Source organism: Ornithodoros turicata, chromosome 4 (genome assembly GCF_037126465.1).
Source record: "Ornithodoros turicata isolate Travis chromosome 4, ASM3712646v1, whole genome shotgun sequence".
NCBI lineage: Eukaryota > Metazoa > Arthropoda > Arachnida > Ixodida > Argasidae > Ornithodoros > Ornithodoros turicata.
In genome coordinates, this window is record NC_088204.1 from 42,622,611 (window position 1) to 42,641,670 (window position 19,060).

Here is a 19,060-nt window from a genome sequence, read left to right on the forward strand (position 1 = left end):
GGAAAACATCCTGGCCATGCACCTCTCCTATTCTGTTTTCTCTCTACGTTTTTCTACAACGTCTTGGTTCTCATAAACATTTGAGACATGCCTGTCGTTTGTGTGTTTGGCAACAGTGAAAAATGTGTCACTTTTACCTTCACAGCATGAAATAACGTGAGAATATTACATTTCAATTGAAAGTTTTGTCATAGTCGGCTCTAATTACAACCCAGAGCGAATTGCCTGGCGACAGAGGCACTTCCTTCCATACATTTGTCGTATGAAAATAGCAATACACCACACAGCCCGCAACCGGAACAGGCCACAGCTGCTTCAATGCTGCTCACAACGTGGCGATCTAAGACACAGACTACCTTGCACTTTCGTAGCCGTACGAAATATAACCACATAACAATAAGAGATGGAAGTCACAGAAAATAACCTACGTTGTTCCAGCCTCAGAATATAAGATCTCTAACTCACGTAACAACCATAACAACCGCGGTTCGGTATTTCGGGGTTTCTACGTGACCACCAAGCGGAAGGAGAGAGAGTTGGAGGGCGGGTTGGCGCATGCGCAATAGACCGAGCGGAGTCTCTCACGACGGGCAGGTGCCGCTATCTTGCTTCGCGATGCCAATGCCAATCGGTCGAGCCGACTAAGAGCGAGCGTGGTCGTTTGAGCGAAATCGCGCGTCCTACAACTAATGCGAACGCGCGACAGTCGGATCAGACGTTTCAAATGTCGCTTGTTCCTCTAATGACAACGAAATTGCTGCAGGTCAAGTAAAAAACACAATCTTTGATAGAAAGGGATGGCTCTTCTGTAAAGTTAGGCGCTTTCAAGTTACTGCAAACAGTGTGAGTTGCTGAGGCGTATGTCCGTCACCGTCACGAAAATGTTTCGCTCCTTTGTACACTCGGAGCGGGTTGGAAATTTTTGGTCCATAGACTATTGTGATCCCAATGAAGGCTACTGAGGGATGTTCGGCATTGGCAGTTCTGTGGGACTGTCTGTGCCCTTCACCTACACGGGCGTAGCGCCCGTTCTTCGTTGTCGGGACGATGCAGTGTTGTTTTTCTAACCGTATGCAACATGGATCAACAAGATCTGCAGAAATCAAAACGCAAAAAGAAGAGAAAAGTAGTATCAATGGTGGATATTAAACCTGATAATGCTTTATGATTACGCGGACTACCCGTTCGCGTTATCACAGAGATATTGGCAATATTGTCGAAAAATGGTCTTGCCAATATGGGCAGCCCTATTGGTCAAATATGGAGCCTGGTTGCACTTGTGGTGACTGCCGACGACGAAGCCGGTCAGCTGCCGCCGCCCACGCATCGCGCCGTCAGCGCGAGGCCGTGCAGAATAAATCATTCCTTCGTTTTTGGGCTCGCTGGCCGGACGTGTCTCTTTTATCTCTAGCTGGGATAGTTTCCCACACACTCCCCATATTGGTCCAATATTGGCAGCCCCATATTGGACCAATATTGGCGACCTTGGCAGCCCATATGGGTTCAATATTGGACCAATATTGGCGTGCTGCTTGGGACATGGTCATCCCAGCCTGTGCAGTGAACAGGATCTGGCAAGCCTTTCCCACAGAAACTGCCACGGGCTTCAAGTACCCAACATCCTAACTGGGGGTACCTCTTCGCACAGCTCGTCTATCGCATTTAAAATAATTCAGCATCTGCACTTAGGATGATTTATAGCTCAGGATGATGCATGGTTCATGAGTTCAATATGTTATGTTCAAACACAACACTAGTCCTTTTTAATGAGTCTTGCGGAACGATACGAGAGCACGCCTTTCGTGACATTGTGTACCGTTGCTACGATGAACAGTTTCTTGAGCAAGACTGATGAACATACGAAAAGCAGAATCTGCCTTTCAATTATGCATGTTCCTTGTAACTTCTGCATTTGTTAAGTGACCCATATTGATGTCCCCCCTCATGAAATGCCCTCAAAGGCCTTTGAGGTATATTCAGAGATAAATAAATATCAAAACCAGAAAAAGATGTAACATCTATTGTACTACCTACCCTCTCTTTGTGTGAATGATACATAAACATTCTCAGAAGGTACGTTGTCACACTTTGCCTCATTGTGCCTAAAGCCTAGTGTCTCCTCTTACATCATCTCCGCATCCTCAATCTCCAAAGCTGAACAAGGCTAAAGTAATCAGGTACTACATAAAAAGAAGGGGGGAGGGAGGAAATAGAAAGCTGACACATCTAAAATTCAAAGAAACCCTGGTGCTTTTGCGGGGCTACTCATGGCTCAGTCCTGGATCAAATCCCCATAGAAAACAGCTTTTCTGAGCCTCAGTGATTGATTCCCTTGATTGCCCTGAGTGTGAGGCAATACTTATCGGCTTGGTGGCAAGTGGGCTTGCGTGTGATAGTGCCGTTTGAAATAAAGGGAGCAAGGGACATCTCTCTGCAGTCTTAAGAAGGATATCAGCATAACCTGTCAAGGCACACATTTCATATTGCCCTCAGTAAGTAAAACACTGTTCATATAGGAGTAGCGACCATTCGTGTTGGGAAAGCATGCTGAAGTTACCTCAGGCAGTGCATCCAGAACTAGGAGTCAGGTTCATAGAGAGCACCTTATGAGAGGGACAGTGACAGTACCCAGTGAAGACACTCCAGGAATTTTGTGCAGGTTTGGGAGTCACGCCTTTTAGCAGTTTTGAAGGGAAGCAGGGTGTGTGAAACACTGACCTCTGGTGTATGAATTCTTGTTATTTGTAACCAGGTACCCATGTTCTAGTAATATGAAAAAGCTTTAGCTCTTTTGGAGGAAATTGCTAATGAATCTGAGTGTCTTTTTTGGAAACAGATTGTAGCTGCCTTTCTTACCACCCTTCTTAGATGCCCTAGCAAAACCAAATATGTAATGCTGCACACAATATCTAACCCTAACACTCATTGGTTTGAGTGTTCTCAGGCCTCTGAAATGGAGCTACCACGTGCATACACTGTGCAATATTGGCAAGAACATAAATCAGATTGCCTTCACTTTTAAAATAAAGGGAACCTTTAAAGGGAAAAGGCCCTTTAGTGCTTGATGTGACTGCAAGAATGGTATCCCCTAATCAATAGGCAATAAGAATGATTTCTACAATGTAATGAGCTTTGTAAAACAAAAACTTTATTTGAAAATATATTCCAAAAGCCGGGTGACGACCTCATAATATAAAATCATTTACTGCAAACACCGGCTTAACACAACGATTAAAAACAGAGCGTAAATGATGGAAATGGACGTTCTGAGGCTGGAACGCATAGAAGGGACAGATACATACAGAGCCTCAAGTGCCTAAGAAATTAAGAGCGTAAATGTTTTGCCGCCTATCCGGGTGACATCATCAGTACAACAGAGGCCAAAGACGAGCATATCAGCCTACTTATCTAAGAGGGCGTCATACACGTCCGATAGGGGGGCACGGTTTGAATTACAGGCTGATGCACCACGCCTGATAAACCAGTCCTCTAAGACTTTCTAGGGCCCCATCGCTAGTCATGTGCAAAGGCTACCGCACAATCAAAATTAAATACATGCATTTTAGGCCAACAACGGTTTGGTCCTGGTTCGAGTAGCATTAGTAGCCCTGGCAACGTCCCTTGTGTGCTCTTTTAGTCTTGTCGTACTTCTTTTGTCTATCTCGCCAATGTAGGTTGCATCACAGTCTATGCACTCAATTTTATATGCACAACCGTAATGCCTGATGGGCACAGTGCCCTCCAAATGGCGTATGAAACACCTTAGATGAAAGGAATGCATACCACTGACTTGACTCTTTAGATGTTGTTTTTGACTGTTCTTCGTTGTAGCGATGATGCCACCTGGATAGGCGCCGAAACGTTTACTGTCTTCGTTCCTAATCGTTGTGCTAAGCCGGTGTTTTCAGTAAAAGACTTTACACTATGTTTGAATGATGATTAGTGGCGAGCTTCCAACCTTCCTACCCTGAGCCACTACTCTAACAATTGCTTGTGGTAATGTGGTGAAATGGGGTAATGGGCAAGCCTTGTAAACAATTTACCGGGCAATATGTTTATTTATCTGTCATAGGTTGAAGAACCGTGTGGGGTTACATAACGGAGGGGCGTGTAATTATACAAGGCCAATCACCAAAAGGCCTTGCTTCACACTAGATTAAAATGTGATGCAATTGTAGCATCACAAACGCTGCATGGTGGCGATATGATAGGTTCTCCTCACGAATTGTTGCCACGGTTTCGGTAGTTAAGAAACTGCATACCCAGTTAATGGTAGCAGGATCGAATCAGAATGAGGCTAGTTTGGCCAACAAGCCAGCATAAAGCACAGTGTCAAAACCCCCTACAAAACAAAAAAATACTGCATCTACGTCAGCCCAGAAATCAAGACAGTTTAAAATGCTGTGAACGAATTCCACTATGTTAGTTTTGCTTGAGTACCCTTTTTTAAAGCCATGCTAGAATTTATCAAAAGAAATTGATATACTCAACATGGTGAACAACGTGCTGGTATGTGATGTGCTCAATTAGTTGACAAGGAACCCTAAAAAGTGGAGCTGGTTAGTAGATAGAAGGAGCATAGTTGACACCTCTTCTGAAGACAGCAGTTAGCATGTGACCTATGTCGTCGACTCAGACACATACAAAGCACCTTTCACACAGATTAACGCATCTTAGTTCCAGCAGTTTCACCTTCAAATGTTCATCGCTGTTGAGTGGTCTGTCATTCTTGTAACACAGATCTTAATTGAAATGCAGGTGCATAAGAGACGCTCTGAAAGAAAAGTGTTTGGATTTAGTCCTCTTAATCTTTCTGAAAACGAAAATAAACTTCACAGTGACTATTCTTCTGGAATGAGCAACTGAGAATGAAAGCAACAGGATGAAAGCAAAAAAATATATCTGGCCATATCATTCTATCAAACTGAAACCTGGCACTTCAATTGAATAATGGCAGTTGAAGACGATGATGATGATGATTTAATTTTAACGGCGCATAAGCAACTCAGGCTACAGTGCGCCAAAATCATGGTAAAACTGTGAGTAGTTAAAAACCATACGATTACACTAAAATAATAATATGATAAAAATAAACCGTTGAAGAAAAGGCAGAAACAATTCTTGGCATTGTGTGGCTGGTCTCGAGTTTGCCACACTAGGTGTTGGATAATAATGTACGCTAGCTATGCTATAGCATCAAAGGTACACTGATATACACACACAATATCTGATGGGGATATGTGAATTCAATATAACACATACTTACATTTCAAACTTTCTTGAAAAACGAAGTCCAGGACTGTCGGATTCGTCGGACTCGGTACAAAGCCAGTAAGCACAGTGTGGAATAACTGTTTCATCTTTCGAAAGCAGAGGTGCAGCCGCCACGACCCTTCGTGATCTCAATGCTTCAGAGCGGCATAGCCTAGTTAGAAGAAATCACAAGGGTCACATAAAGTATAACTGGGTTCATGAAGCGGAGGGTTCTGAGGGATGCGTAAGAAAGCATACGTGTTACACAACACCTACGAGAATGGTCGGATGCACTTGCACGGTTTTCAGTGCGTAGACTTGAAACTGAAAAAAAATGTGCTAACCTTGTTGAAACTACTTTTCCTTCAGAACCACACGAGAGCACACTTAGTTTCCTTAGATGAAGGTTCAAAGAATTCAACATCAGCATTTTCAGTACATCATCAGCTCCCGATGCTCCTTTGAGATATGCAGCAGACAGAATTTCGCTGAGGCGAGTGACTGCCGCTGCGGTTCGTTGCTTCGCAGCAGATCAAGAACAGTACGCCGCAATGGTAGGTTAAACGTTCAGAATATGGCGAACAACTCCAACTCCAACCCAATGACGCAAAAAAGGCAGGATGAGCCGGGAATCACACAAGTTCGCAAGCTCGTCATATGGCAACCATTACGGAACCATATGGAACGCCGTGCACAGATTGAAAAGGCAATCGTACAACCTACTGCAGGTGTTAAATGCAGGGTATATTTTCTTTTTGAGACTCTGTAACAAAAACATATTAACATATAAATGTCATTTCATGAAGGGAATTGACAGGGTATTGCGAGATCACGTGATGCGTTTTAGCCAATTGTGAGTGTTACCAGTGGCCCTCCCCAGGCAAAAATCTGGACTGGTTCCAGTTGAATGTGGATGGTCCCGGAATGGTTCCAGTTGAATCTTGATGGTCTCAGCTGGATTCGCAAGTGGGGTGGCTGGTTCCACATTGGTGAAATCAGTGGTACAACTCAGGCCTCAAATGGTTCCAGAACTTACAGTGGGAGCTTCACAGGTACCATTTTGTTCCCACAATGGTCAATTGAACCATTAGAGATTCCAAGCTGGGCAGCTTCCCCCTTTGAGATCCGGTAGGGGAAGAAGAGTCCACTCTTCAATATATCCTTCTGTTTTTTAGCCATTATTTTGATGTATTTTAGCACACGTATGATCTATATTTATTGTTTTTTATCCGTCTACGTCTTCGATAAAATATATGCTGTAACTTCGATTCGTGCTCATGTAAAGGCAAATGCCATAAAAGATACCAGCAAAATGCCAAAAGACACGATCAAAAAATGACGCACTCCGCCAAATAATTAGAAGAACTGAAAACACAGAAGTAATTGCACGGGCTGACCCAAAGCAGATGCAATAATTATGAGGGTGCCCCGGTGCGGCGGGAGGCTTTCAATTCAAATTCGAACGGCGGGCCGCGGGAGGGCGAGAGGGAGCAGAGAGAGCGCGTCAGGCGTCCAGTTGGAACTTGGACGCGTCGTTGCGAGGTCGTTTTTTCTCTTCGGTTGCCGCGGCAGAGATCGGGCATCTCCTGTGCACTATTTAAGTGTTTTTAGTGCGTTTTCTAAGACAACGTGATGACAATGAGTCATGTGAAACACATTGGCGATATCTCGGAGAAGTTTCGACACTAGGAAGACACGGCGTCCGCAGAAGAACCGGATGATGAAACGCCAAACGGACTGCACAGAATGCTTGTTCCGATATTAAGAGGTATAAGTGCTTACCGTGGTGCTTCGATTACTACTGATTATGTTTTATTTCAGGCGCTAGAGGAACCTGAGAAACATGGTTAAGACGAGTATAAAGATTAGGATCATTTGGTGAAGAGGAAAATGGTACATGTCGCGACCTACATGGACGGAGGTGTCATCTTCTCTGAGAAATTACACGTGTGAGGTGGTCAACAAAACGCCATGCTCCCTGTTGTCTGTGAGTGCATCGCAAATTCAACACAAGCACATGCCTCGCCTGGTCGCACTGAGTGATTACCCGTGTGCGACTTAGTACGTGAGAGATGTATCGATTATTTCTTTATTCTTAGTGCATATGCTCATAGCAGAATAAACAATATTTACTTGAACAGTGTGTGCTTTTCTACGCATTACTTTCGGCCATGCATTCAGTGGTCCCAGCTGCTAGTGGTCGGATCCGAGACCACTTAGCAGAGGGGACCACTGGATAAATTCAATTGGTTCCACTTTTAACTGGTCCCAGCCAGTGAATGGTTCCACATTCCAAGTGGTTCCTGTCCAATAATCCACTTCGAAGTGGTCCCACTCCAGATTTTTGCCTGGTGTCGACGTCATTTTGATGGTGGGCCGGGGTGGATATGCTATATAAACGTATGTTTTCTCGGTTTGACGCTAGGCGTGCTGCACTCGGATGAAGTCGAATGTTTAAAATTGGAGTTTAGAGAAACCGTGGAGTTTTAATGTATGAATGTGAATTTTCGCGTGGAGAGTCCTTTTTGGGTGCTTCATCGACTGCAAGTACGAAACAGCTCCAACAACTTCTGGTCAGAGTCCCTTGAATCATTTTCCCCGATGAGCAGTGTTTTGTATATGATGTGGCATGTCTGCATGGGTTTAGCAGTGCCTTTCTTGTCCGAAATTTTTACCCTCCACTGGGATCTTGTTGTTGTCATCTTGTGTTAGCCGTTGAGTTTCGTGGTGATGTGCGCTGAGGCTGCGATTATGCCTGAGCGTTCCGTCTTAGGCCTTCCCCTCGTATTTTGTATACGCTATTGCATATCTGGACTTGTTTAGCAGTACCTTTCTTATTGCAATTTTCACCCACAAAAAATTCAGCGTACAGCGTATTATGCTGTCCCAGTAGAAGTGATTTTCCCTGATCGCTTAAAAGAATTTGTGTACTCTAGTTCTGTGCTTTCTTTATGCAGGGACAATGCAATTGTGTGTGTATCTCAATACACAATAATTTTCTGATAGCAGAACTGGGTGTGTTTTTGTCAGTTTATCAGCGTATGCATTGGTTTTTGCAGCCATGGCTATTCGAGCAAAAGTTTGTGTAATTTTTCACTGCTCGTTACTTCTTCCGATACGTGCCGCTCCTGTTGAAAAAAAAACAGTATGATTCGGACTGGAATTTTAACTGGTACAGACTGGTCGGACTGGAAACATGACTGGGAAGACTGGAAATGAAACTGGTGAGACTGGGCACCAGTCTGCACTGGGTACTGGTTACACTGGAGAATGACTGGTTAGGCTGGAAATCACACTGGTAGACTGGACGCCAGTCTGTGCTGGTTACTGGTCAGGCTGGAAATCACACTGGTAGACTGGACACCAGTCTGTGCTGGTTACTGGTGAGGCTGGAAATCCTACGGTAGACTGGACACCTGTCTGTACTGGTTACTGGTGAAGCTGGAAATCCCTCTGGTTGACTGGACCCCAGTCTATGCTGTTGTCCGGTAACACTGGAAACTGACTGGCGAAGTAAAAACTCCCAGTGATAAACTCTACTCCAGTCTCTACCAGTTATACGACACACTGGAATTTGAGCGGGAAATGCTGAAGTCACACTATGTTTGACTGTTTCCAGCTCTTGCTGAAGCAATTGGAAGAAATTGCTGAGCTATACTGATGAAGCTATACTACATGGTATCAGACCCCATACATGTCCTATACGTTGATGCGCAGCCAAACAGATGCTGCGGTGACCGATATTGAGTAGGGGTACGGAAGCTGACTGGTCCACAGTTCTCTTTCTCCTACATCTGTCCCTCAGCACCTGGAATATGTCACACTCAGTGAATTACAGTCAACTGTTGTTATTATGACCATGGCCGTTCCCAAAGATTTTCGTCATAACGTGAAATTGTCACATTAACGGGGGTAATTCGCAGAGGTTTGTACTACATGGCTCCCCAGGAACTTGGTCATAAAGCAGGTATGTCTGATTATCTGGAGTCAGCGAGGGTTGGCTGTATGTCCCGCTGTTCAGTTCAGAGACCAACAAGGAACTGCACTGTGCTAGCTTCAGTAATGGCTTGTCACTCAAGGAGGTGAGAGGGAAGAGCATGTTTAATGCAGAAAACAAACAGGAGAAAAAGGAAAGGTCATGCAACGCAAATGTCAACTTCATATGCAAACAAAGTGATTATCACACCAAATAGGTACGGGATAGGGATGTCTGGCCTGAAGAACACTGTTTTCACTGTAACCTAGATATTCAGTGTCATGACGACGAAGCACATGGCTCAGCTTTGCACTTGGCACAATTTAATGACACGGCCTAAGCCCATTTTTCAGGATGACTCAGCTATAATCGCCTTTAATAAACAAAGAAACAAATAAATTTCAAAAATTATACATTGATCTACGTTTAGAAATAGCAGCCGTTAACAAGCTAACTTCTCACTAGAACTGGATGCAGCAGTCAAATGCACCACGGAACCTCTGCTCTTCCGTTCTCATCAAGAATATTCCAAGGACCGCGACAGCTCCAACAAACCTTGCACAAGAAACTCAGTCTCGTTCCACTTTGTTTGGAAGGTCACAGACATAGGACTGACCTGTTTGAAAGGAAATGAATAGACAAATGTCTCGAATGTGCTCGGGTTCAACAATGTGGAGCTCTGCACGCTGAGACAAAAAGCATTCCTTTATGTGGTACGGCAATGTGCGCGTAGGAACGGAGACTACGACCTTCCTGCAGATTAGCAAGCACTTTTTAGCCGCCTGCACACAATTCTCGATCACCTTCTCAATTTTATAGTACTCTCCAGAACAGTCAACAAACACAGTAGAGTCGCTTTTTCTGCATCTTGTATAGGCACTGCTGTTGTAGACCTGATGGTGGTAGATGAGCCGGTCATGTTCCACAATGCTACTCATTTGGCTGCCTGTAAATTCTTCCACTGCCTGCAGCTCGGTTGCACTGAGATGAGCTCTACGTCCATGACCCAGCATGCAGGCACCTCCATCATACGAGGCAGCCTGAATGTGGGGATGCCCAAGAAGCCGCTCACAGGCAATCTTCTCTTCAAGGGGCAGACGGCCAGCTGCAAGAGCAGCTTCGAGTTCTTGGTGCATAACCACCCTTTCTACAATCTGCTGTGGTGCGCCCTTTGCGGCTGAAACCAGGTTGACTAACGTGCCGTTTCCCCCTTCAAATACAAATGCCGAATGAGCCCAGAGGGGCCCAAGAAATTTCGCTGACGCAGCAAGATGAAGGAGGGCATGCACGTTAAAGGTCATAAATGCCTCTCCATACAAGGCGATACAGCGACCAACGAAATCCTTCAGTAGCTCATCTGTAGAAAAGGGAAAAAGAAAGAAAAGACAACAGTGAACATGTGGGTCGCATTAGGAAATCTCGTGATCAACTACTTGCAGCTAAATGTAGGGTTGCTACCAGGCCGGTATTATACCGGCACGGCCGGTTATTTTCTCGCCCTGCCGGTTGCCGGTAGGAAGGTGATACCGGCAGCCTTTTGGAGGTATTTGTGGCTCAACACCTTTCATGTGGGCTTTTACGGGGTTTTCCTCTCAACATTTCACTACAGCTTGTATAAATCTGGAGCACAGACCCAACTCCGTAGTCACTAGTCATTTTCTTGGTTATTTTATCATTGCTGTTTTGAGTGAGTACGCTCGTTCTTTCTTTCTCTCTCTCTGTACACTCTCCACCCCTCATCCACTTTCCCTTTCCCACAAACATTTCCTCCTTTCCCTCTACTCCACCTCCTCTCCCTCAGTCGGTATTTTTCACTACGAAACGTGGCAACCCTAGCTACATGTGTGCATGACATTAGCATTGTTTGCTAGTGCACATGTTACATAAGGCTGTAAAAGGAGTGTAATACCCCCCCCCCCCCCCCCCAGTAAACTCTCAGAAATTCAACCCCCAGGACCCACCATTCTTTGTTGGAGTTGGAGTGATTTGAGGTATTGAATGTGTGTGACAACACAGTAGATACACAAGGAAAATCATGGTGTGCTTCAAATAAATTTAGGTTATCTGACTGACTTCAAGTGAGTTAACTGTAACTGGCCAGGACCGCTGCAACGGACAGCTGTGAAAACACATTTTCTGGTTGTCAACTTGTTGCACTTATGATGTTTCCTTTATTCGGAGCTACAGTAAACAGTCAATGAATAGTCTGTAGGCATACAGGCTCGTTTCACTTAAGCCTTGTTTAACTTTGTTTTGGCAGTAGTTTGACTTATGTGACCGGAAATACAATGCTACAAAGCACCAACACCTGCGCTGTTTTGCATGTTTGATCACGGAATCATTGCAAACTGCACTGATGTGACATTATTAGCATTACCCTGAATCGACATTTGGGGCTGTATTCCCGTTACAGAGATACACTGTCTTGCTCCTGTTCTGCACTCCTCTGATATGTTGCAAGAGAGAAAGGGATGGCAGGCACTGTTAATTAATGATGAAGCGTGTGACCCAGTGACCTCATGACATGAGGTCACTCATAGCACTTCCTAAAACATGTTCAGATTGCGGACGGTAGTGAAGATGCCAACACAAACACCACTGTGTGGTGTGCACAAGCAATGTACATCATAATTACTCTGTTGCGCTATTGTGAGTTGTGAACTAGCTTTGTGAAGCATTTTCGGAGTGAAAGTTTTTGCCTGAGAAGCAACACCTGAAGATAGTAATAAAAGGCAAACGAGCTGGTCTAACACAGAAGGTCTATACGTTTCCTTGAGCATGAGGAAGGCACAAACGACAAGGACACAAGCCCTTCTGAAGTAACACCTGCGTGAGCCTGCTACTGGTTACGAACAGGGCGTGGAACCGTTATTGTTTGGGTTTAGGTTCCGGTTCAGGAGTATCGGTTCAGTTCAAGTTCAGCAAAAAATAGTTTTTTTTCCGGTTTTCGATTATGGCTCAGAACCGGTTACATGGTACAAGGCCCGGTTACAAAGGGTACTGGTTAAAGCGTAGATGGTAATAATGATGAGGACAGCTTACATGTTCTAGTTTGTAACGCAAGAGAAAATTATGCACTTCATAGAAAAACAGTCAAGGAAAATATTACAGCCCATATTTATTTTCCTTATACCACTTATGCCATTTTTGCAACAAGAAAAACAAAGGCCTTCTGCAGCGATGGCCTACTATGCTCGGTGGATGACACTACGCTAGTCAGCAGAGCGTCAACCATGAAAGGAGTGCGCAGAATGCTCAACACAATGATTATGCTTAGACCCTGAAGTTCTCGGGCCTTCCTTTTTTCCAAATTTGGAGGGGGGGGGGGGGTTAGAATCGGGTCAATCACTTGACGTCAAAAATAACGAAGCAACAACAACAGAGTGATAACGACTCGCTATGCTCAAGTCTGACTCATTCTCTGGTAGTGACTGGATCTTTCACCCTCTTAGAACAGCGAGAGGTGACCTTGTAATCCTCCATTTGTCGCATCGTTGTCGGACGTAGTTTTCTCGCTGCTGAGTGAGAGTGGACAAGCAGCGATTTTCGCTTATTTTGGTAATTATGTTACAGCTACTTTGAGCACTCTGTGAAACAGTTTTCTGGGTAGTGGGCAAACTCACGAAGCGCTTTCTTTTCGTGTAAAAAAAAGAGGGATTCGCTTGGCAATTTTCAGAGTTCAATTCAAGAAATTACATTTCCCGCAACTGAAAATTCATCCAAGTCGCATGAATATATGGCAAAGGTTCTCCAGAGTCAAACACTGGCTACAGTGTCATCCTCCGACAAATAGTTATTTTGCTATATTTTTAACACCTTAGGTGAAACAACCCTGTAGAATAAACATTTGAGTTCATCCATAGTGTCAGAGGTAGAGATGAACCATGTATCTTCTGAAAAATTTGAATGTCATTGCCAGTGTGCCTAGCTTAGTGCCTAGCAATGTCAGTGCCTAGCTTAGGTGTCGTTTTGCGTGTACAGGTGACTCTCGTTTATAACGAACTTGACAGTCATGCAAATACTGTATGTTATATCCGGAAGTTTGTTATAAATGCAGTCAGGTAACACTGAGTTAAATATTGAGTGTCGTTTGCGACATGTTTGTTATAACGGGAAATTCATTAGCCGGCGTTCACACGCAGCAACTCGGTAGCTCCACCCACAAGCAACCTTATGGCGATCGGACAATGTGGGTTCGAATCGAACTGGTGGAATCTTTTCTTTAGCTGCTGTTAATCAAATTTCAGTCAGTTTTATTGCCCCAATAGATCATTATTGCCTTCCAGAAGTGGCAACTGATATGTGTCCGTGAAGTTCGTAAAAAAATAAAAAGTTATTTTTCAGCTGCACCTGCAGGATTTGAACCCATGAACCCACGAACGAAATCCACAACGCCATCGGGAGTCACGTGGCAATGCCTCCCTCTCTGATTGACCGATGCACCAGCAACTTCTCAAGTTTTCGGTCGGGGTGCGATTCGCAGCAACTCTGAGCAACTCGAGTTGCTGGAGGTTGCCGGCTGACAGCAACTCCGAAGTTGCTCATAGTTGCTGCAAAAAGTTGCCCCGTGTGAACGCTGCCTTATAAGTAGGGCTGTTATAACCGGGATTTACTGTAGGTATCAAGTTTAACCTGAAACCGGTGAACCTCGATTCCGGGCACAAATTGCGGAAAATATCAGTCAACCCTAAAGCTTCATGGTGTAATTATGCTCTATGTTACTTTAGCACGCGTACACAGTCAAAACGTGATTTCCCAAGCACGTATTTACCTTAATTTCACGCGTATAAGTCGCACCGCAGATAAGCCGCAGGACCCGTTTTTAGGAACGTTTTGAAAAATATCCGGCAGATAAGCCGTGGGCAATAGGACACAACTGACTTTTGTGGTAAACCAGTGGCGCAATGTGAAATCAATTTTGGGGTCCGCATAGTGTACAACCAAGGAGGTAAGTTCTAGCACGGTTCTAGTGTTCTACTAAGATTGGATTGTGCCCTTGTTGCGTGCTTTTTCTGGATCGACGGGTCTGTGGTCCTCCCGACCGACATGAATCACTGTGACCCGTTCCGGTAAAGCTGCATGGGGAATATACCAGGAAGGTCAGTGTACTCTAATGTGAAGACACCCCTGTTATGTATTGTTCGTGCATTGGCGGGGCAGTGCTGTTCCGGAAACACTGTCGGCTCTTTCGTTAAAACCGGGATATGGACAAAATACCTGGGAAAAATAGTCATCAGATAAGCCGCAGAGCACAGGCGACAGAAAAAATGTGCGCAAAAGCCACGGCTAATACGCGTGAAATTACAATATTTAAGGTGGCATCTGTGTTTGCATTTTGACTACAATCTGTTGCAATCTCCAAACATATGCTTTTGAGAGTGTGATGAGTCACAGCATGTCCAGAGGTCACCGCTTGAAACGCAAGGGATATTGGTGCCTATTCCCTATCTCTCTCTCGGAACCGATTGCAGGAGACACACAAAATAAGACAGTGTATTACTTTGACAGAAATACAGCCCCTGGTCTGCACTGGCAACACAACTATCAAATATTTGCAGAATTTTTGTTTGATATTTTTTCTTCTTGGTTCCTATGAAATAAGACCACATGAGTTCCAGATTCTCAGTATAAACCTCCTTTTTACCTGCACGAGCAAGGTCCCGCTCTGATATCTTCTCTCCTAAAAGGATGTGGACCGCCTCAGAGAGCTTGGCCAAGTGCCTCCAGTGTTCTCTTGGTAGTACATCTGCTGTACATGGAATGCTATAAAACAGCAGCCAGTTTCTCGATTCGGAGGCTTTCCAGTGAGCACGATCAGTGACACTTCTCGGGAGCCTTGTAATACAGTGTGGCGGCTTTATGGAGAGGAGCAAACGGTTGACCTTTGTCAGGTGGGTGCGGGAGCCTAAACAGGTTAAAACACGTTACACTGTAAGATGCGCTACGGTATCCTACAAAAGAGATGTGAATTCAGGTTGTGAAGAGAGGAAGACTGTTGTTTTCAGCAGACCCAGACACAATCAACGAAGCAATTGTAATACCTATATAATAGCATTCCGAAGAGTGCGATGAGCCGAAGTAGTAGTCATTGAGCTGTCGTGTCACACCGAGTAACACTGAATGCATGTATTCAACACTGCATCCGCGCACGAGGTCAAATCCTGAAAACGCAAAATATCATAGTGTAAGGGATGAAACAGGCAACATGTTGGCAAGTGGTCACAGCCGTCTCGCTGTCAGTTTGTGCCCAAGATAGTGTGTGGTAAAAATGCCTGCTACGGTGCTTGGTAAGTGGCTGCGGAGGGTTATGTCAGTTAAGCTTGTTTGGATTGGCTTGTCAGGTTTGCTTGTTTGTTGACCCACACAAATGTCCCCAATTATGAGCACATCCTGGTTGATTATGTGGACCGCACCACAAGCCTGAGTGCATTAGGTTCCATGTCAATCAGCCTACCGGTTCGGAAGAAGCGACGAGAAAATGTATGTCTGATTATGATATGATGGCATGTATCTGCTAAAAATGCACTAACCCCCTATATATGCATTTTCTCGCACAATAAACGTGGTGCCAGTGCACTAGAAGACAATGGTGTAGCCAGAAAAAAAATTGGGAGGGCCTTTTTCAAAGGTTTATATGGGAGAGGTGATTTTAATTCTCATGGACGAAAGCTTGTATCCACTTTAATTAAATTAGTTATGCTCCGCTCGGCTTTGTTTCTTGTGTAAGCTTTTCTCTGTCCTAATTGCACTACCACAGGTACTGTTTCGAAAACAAGAGCCCCTCCCACAACACCGCTGCTATAACATTCAGGGCATGTTGGTTGAGGCACCAGTTTGTTTAAATGCACGTGCGAGCCAGCCTTAAAGAACAGGTTACCTTGCAAGTTCATTAATGGTGTCGGTCCTTTGACACCATTGATGTCAGTGTCCAATTCGAGAGCAAGCTGAGAATCTCGAACTACCAATGCAGACGTCCTATCTTCCACGGGGTGACTGCTTATGTAGCGCACACAATCTGGAACAATATGCACATGAATTTGCAGTTTCTGACAGCACATAAAGTTTTGTCTCTCAGAGAAAATAGTGAAGGAGCTGACATGCTGGTGCTGGCAAATATACATACAAATTAACAACCCCAAGACTGCAATTTTTGCCCTCTTGTGTTTCCTTTGAATGTTCATTATTCTTTGCTCCAAGCACATGGGCAATAGTATAATCGAACAACTTACTTACCGTCAACTTATTCACACGTTATGAGGCACCAGGTACAGGAACTGTATCCATTATGCTGTTTCATGTTGAGTACAGCTGCCCGTGCTGGTGCGTCAACTGCGCAGCAAACCACGACCATCCGTGATGTGTAGTGGTGCCCATCCTGCTCCCAAAGAAGTGGACCCATTTGGTTGACTTCCTCTACAAACTTTGCCAGGAAGACAGACATATCTGGATGTGTTTTCGCGATCCAGAGCCCAGCAAGAGTGCAGTTTTTGAAGCGAGTGCGAGGTGGTAGCTCATTTAGAACAAACTGAATCGGCCACACGGAGGTGTTGGACGATTCAAAAAGTGGCGACCCATCGGTGTTTATTGTCAAAGTCAAATCGCCATGACATAGCCCAACTGAGTCCTTCAAAGCTAGGTATCCCGCGGAAGACGTCATGTCACTTATGATGGCGGGGTTTGAACCGGATGTCATATTTCTGGTGATGTTTGTGTGCAGTTCGTCCTTGTTCTTTTCCACAACATATCTCAGCTGTTTCTGCATACTAAACATCACAAGCGATGGGCTGTCACCATTGGCTTTTCTTTCTTCTCTACAAACTTCACAGTTCTTGCCTGGTTGGTTGTTTTCGCCCAAGATGGAGTCACACGTCGCGCACAGCTCATAGAACTTAGCATGGTCCTTGGTTTTTCGCGACCACAGCTTCCGAAATAGATATTTGCTTCGTGGCAGGACGTTTGGTTCCGGTTCGAACAGCATGTTAACGAATCCAATGAGATCGCCTAACGCTTTCCACGTAAGGCCGTTGGATACAACGATAGACATGAGCATCGCAACAGCTCCCGCTTTCGTAGTTGTTGAATGTGGCAGCCTCTCTGTGCCGAACTCGTCAAGGCATGTTGTGAAAATTTCTTCTTGGGAAATATCCTCGGGCAATCCTCCCACAGGCTCCATATCGTCCTCGTCGTCGTGTTCGGTGAAACTAACGCTCTCTGTTTCATCTTCATTTCGGGCCTCTTCGTTAAGTGGGGCTTCCTCGGCATGTGTGGAAGACGTTGTGGATATGCCTTCACCGCTTTCGCTCAATACGATTGGAATGTCTTCGTGTTCGTCACTGCGCAACCGACTTGCGGAAATGTACCTTTCCTCGCGGGCAAGCCTGCGACGTAACGTTGACACTGGTACTGACAAAGGGGAGTCTGCATCCAGGTACACCTTCCGACGCTTCGGTGTACAAGATGTACATGCGTCGTCGTTGGTTGCCATCGCTATAGTGGAGACCACAACACACAACACCTTTCCCGTAGCTTATTGAACAAGGTGATGCAGCAAGCGGTAAACGTGGTGTAATCAGCTAAACAAAGCACAAAACAGTCGCAAGCTGAGAAAAACCGCCATAATGATGATGCTGATGCTGATGGTGATAGTTTTGTTTATGATAACGATGTCCTGTTGGCTGCCCCTTATCATATGGATCGGCTTCTGCCTGCACTACTTTGCACGGTGCACGTCAAAGCTGACATGCCATACGAATACACGTAATTTCACTCAACAGCCAATAACTGGGACTCCATGCATTGCCTGATTAATAGAGGTCGTGCTTTCACGCAAATGCATACTTCCCCAATCCCGATCACATTCTTGTCTCCGTAGCACTTATAAAACCTGCATCGATGTCCGGTTTTTGAATCGCGTGCATACTGACATAAGCTACATTAAACTTGTTAAAGTTTTGTAAGTTTTTGCCACCAGTAACGCCTTCCACTTCCATCACATCCAAAGCATATGAACGGGCTTCCTCATCAGCGTCCGCAGCGCTGACTTGGTTGGTTTGCGGATCAGATGATTAAAAATAACAAAGTAGGTCTTAGTCCACCTTAGTCCACCTACTTTGTCAAGTTCCACCGGATCAGATGATTCGGTAGAACATCGTGGCTTGGGAAGTATTAGTTCCCCAAATAAAAACGCCAGAGGAATGTCAGAAACACAATCAAGAAGAATAGCCGCTGGCATCGTGCGATGTCAAAAAGCTTGCCGACATTGTGATTTCAGGGAGTGGGATGCAAAGTATTTCGACGGTTTCTCATCAACCTTTCACGTTGCACCCCGGAGAAAGTCGGCATCTGTATAACATTAGTGCGGCTCACATCGGGTGTTCAGGCCCTCACAGATATTGTTTTACGGAATTCGCAGACACGCGCGCAAACGCGTACAGCTTGGGACAAAAGTTTATGGAACACCGGGGTGTCGCATTTCGCTGTTGGGACGGCACACTAGAAGCGAAAAGGAGCAGACACACATACTGAAAGATTAACAGAATAGCCGGTCACCCGTTTCTTGTTCGATCTCTTCCTAATATCTAACTGGGGCCCGCTCCGATGAAATGTGTCAGTGCTGTGTTTGCTATGTTACGTATGGGCTTTTGAGACCTGCAGCCAATTTTGCCTTCGCTACACGGGCGTCTCTCGATATTCCTGCAGGATGCCTTGTCGCCTCATCAGCATCGAGCTCTGCATTCTGCAAGGCATGTAAGACTGACTTTTGACCGCACCTAATATAAATACACCAATAAATTGACCGTAAGGTGTTTGGCTATTTTGGCTATGTTCAGA

At 45.0% G+C, this 19,060-nt stretch overlaps 1 protein-coding gene across 1 annotated transcript; it reads right to left on the bottom strand.

The window, feature by feature from the left end:
- Positions 1-9,798: 9,798 nt before the first annotated feature.
- Positions 9,799-17,096, bottom strand: LOC135392379 (uncharacterized). The gene is made up of 5 exons (XM_064623095.1): positions 16,478-17,096; positions 16,107-16,244; positions 15,271-15,390; positions 14,730-15,134; positions 9,799-10,586 (listed from the first exon to the last, which is right to left on the bottom strand). Exons 1-5 carry the CDS (start codon positions 16,998-17,000, stop codon positions 9,799-9,801), a joined length of 1,974 nt encoding a protein of 657 aa, XP_064479165.1. The 5' UTR covers positions 17,001-17,096.
- Between the last annotated feature and the right edge of the window lie 1,964 nt (positions 17,097-19,060).

Bases quoted from the DNA above. Each gene is read 5' to 3' on its own strand.
- LOC135392379 (XM_064623095.1), bottom strand. From the start codon at position 17,000: ATGTTTAGTATGCAGAAACAGCTGAGATATGTTGTGGAAAAGAACAAG. The intron at 15,391-16,106 runs GTAACCTGTTCT...TTGCGTTTTCAG, and splicing joins ACCATTAATGAACTTGCAAG to GATTTGACCTCGTGCGCGGA. The intron at 15,135-15,270 runs GTATTACAATTG...TAACCTGTTTAG, and splicing joins TTCGGAATGCTATTATATAG to GCTCCCGCACCCACCTGACA.